The 1,776-nt window shown below is 41.3% G+C and overlaps 1 protein-coding gene across 1 annotated transcript; it reads right to left on the bottom strand.

Moving 5' to 3' along the window:
• Positions 1-471: 471 nt before the first annotated feature.
• LOC133334265 (uncharacterized) lies at positions 472-1,292 on the bottom strand. The gene is made up of 2 exons (XM_061542555.1): positions 1,240-1,292; positions 472-1,171 (listed from the first exon to the last, which is right to left on the bottom strand). The coding sequence occupies exons 1-2, from the start codon at positions 1,290-1,292 to the stop codon at positions 472-474; spliced, it is 753 nt and encodes a 250-aa protein (XP_061398539.1).
• Between the last annotated feature and the right edge of the window lie 484 nt (positions 1,293-1,776).

Here is a 1,776-nt window from a genome sequence, read left to right on the forward strand (position 1 = left end):
ATTCTGTGGCAAGTATTACAAAATTTGTATTTATTATTTTCGGATGGAAATTTGGAAGATAATAAAAACACCTCACTTATGTTAGGGAATTTTTGTAGAATAATGTCCTTGACAAGTTCTTTAACTTGACTTGGAAACCAGAGACCCCCACAACATATACAAATTTCCGTCGGTCCATTTCTAATAACTTAAAAAAACTCACCGAATAATCGTGATTCGTGTCTTGCACAATCCATTTGTAGCAATTCCATTCGAGATTACGGGGAAATGTTTCGTCTCCGAATTGCGTTCCTCTCAGCTTGGCGTGCATTTTGGTTTTCACGGTTAATGGGATCCATTCGGTGAATACGTACGCGGCAGTTCCTAATCAGCCTCAGTTGGTTCAACTGAATACGAGCAGAATTCCTGGTTTCACGGTGTTGTTGCGTATTTCGGTGTTGTTCGGATATGCGATATGATAAATCAGACCTCCTAGCTACGAAGTGAACGTTGAACCGTATTTCGCTCCTGTTCGGCCATCCGGTAAGCATCATCCTGTCGACGAAGCGAATGTTCAATCGTATTCCGCTCTTGTTCGGCCAATCGGTATGCATCATCCTGACGACGAAGCGAGTGATGATGTGTATCTCGCTCCTGTTCCGCCAAGCGGTACGTAACATCCTGACGACGAATAGCGTGTTGCTGCGTGTTTCGCTCTTGTTCGGCCAATCTGTATGCATCATCTTGACGACGAAGCGAGTGAAGACGCGTATCTCGCTCCTGTTCCGCCAAGCGGTACGTAACATCCTGACGACGAACCGTGTGCTGCTGCGTGTTTCGCTGTTGTTCGGCCAATCTGTATACATCATCTTGACGACGAATCGAGTGAAGACGCGTATCTCGCTCCTGTTCCGCCAAGCGGTACGTAACATCCTGACGACGAACCGTGTGCTGCTGCGTGTTTCGTTCTTGTTCGGCTATTCTGTACGCATCATCTTGACGACGAAGCGAGTGCTCAATCGTATTTCTCTCCTGTTCGGCTAATCTTAATGCATCATCCTGTCGACGAGTAAAATGCTGTGCTGTATTACGTAGCTGCTCTATTCTTCGATTGTATGAAGATCTCCTCCTTGTTTGGTGCTGGATGCGATCCCGTTCACGCTCTTCTTCGCGATATTCTGCATTCCGTCTTCTGGTTGATAAAGAACGTGCGTTCCTAAGGATGTCCGAGGGTTTTCTTCGCGGTAGTTGCTGACTCGCATCGCAATTAATCGTTGGCGCTGTTGTACTGATTGCTTGCGTAGTCTAGGCATCTTTATTATTTATATGTACACGAATTTAAAATACTTATTAAATTATAATATTTCAATTATTAATTTTTTTACGAAATGTGCACACACTCTTCAAGTAACAATAATGTACTGATTTTAAAACAGAGTACTCACAATTTATATATGTACGTAATTTTTGCATACCTAGAGCTTATTATTTATAATACCTACCTAAATTTACTGGGGTTAGGGGACTTGTTATTAATTGAAGCTAACTGTTATGAACCTCTAACGCAGACAGGTAGTTTGACCTTTTTGAAACAAACAATGTCATAAAACTTAAAATTTTCGTAAAAACAAAACAACTGTTCTTATAAAGGAAACCCTTTTACCTGCTTCAATTATAGGTTCTAATTGGGTTGTTTACATATTATTTGTGATGTTATCTTTTAAAAATTATAAAACCGATATGTTCTACCTGTAAACATAAGACACGTGCATGGGTCGCGTTCTACATAATTGGATG

The sequence above is a fragment of the Musca vetustissima genome, unplaced genomic scaffold (assembly GCF_032173495.1).
Source record: "Musca vetustissima isolate MV318-11 ecotype Yass unplaced genomic scaffold, APGP_CSIRO_Mvet_v1 utg7847, whole genome shotgun sequence".
Taxonomy (NCBI): Eukaryota; Metazoa; Arthropoda; class Insecta; order Diptera; family Muscidae; genus Musca; species Musca vetustissima.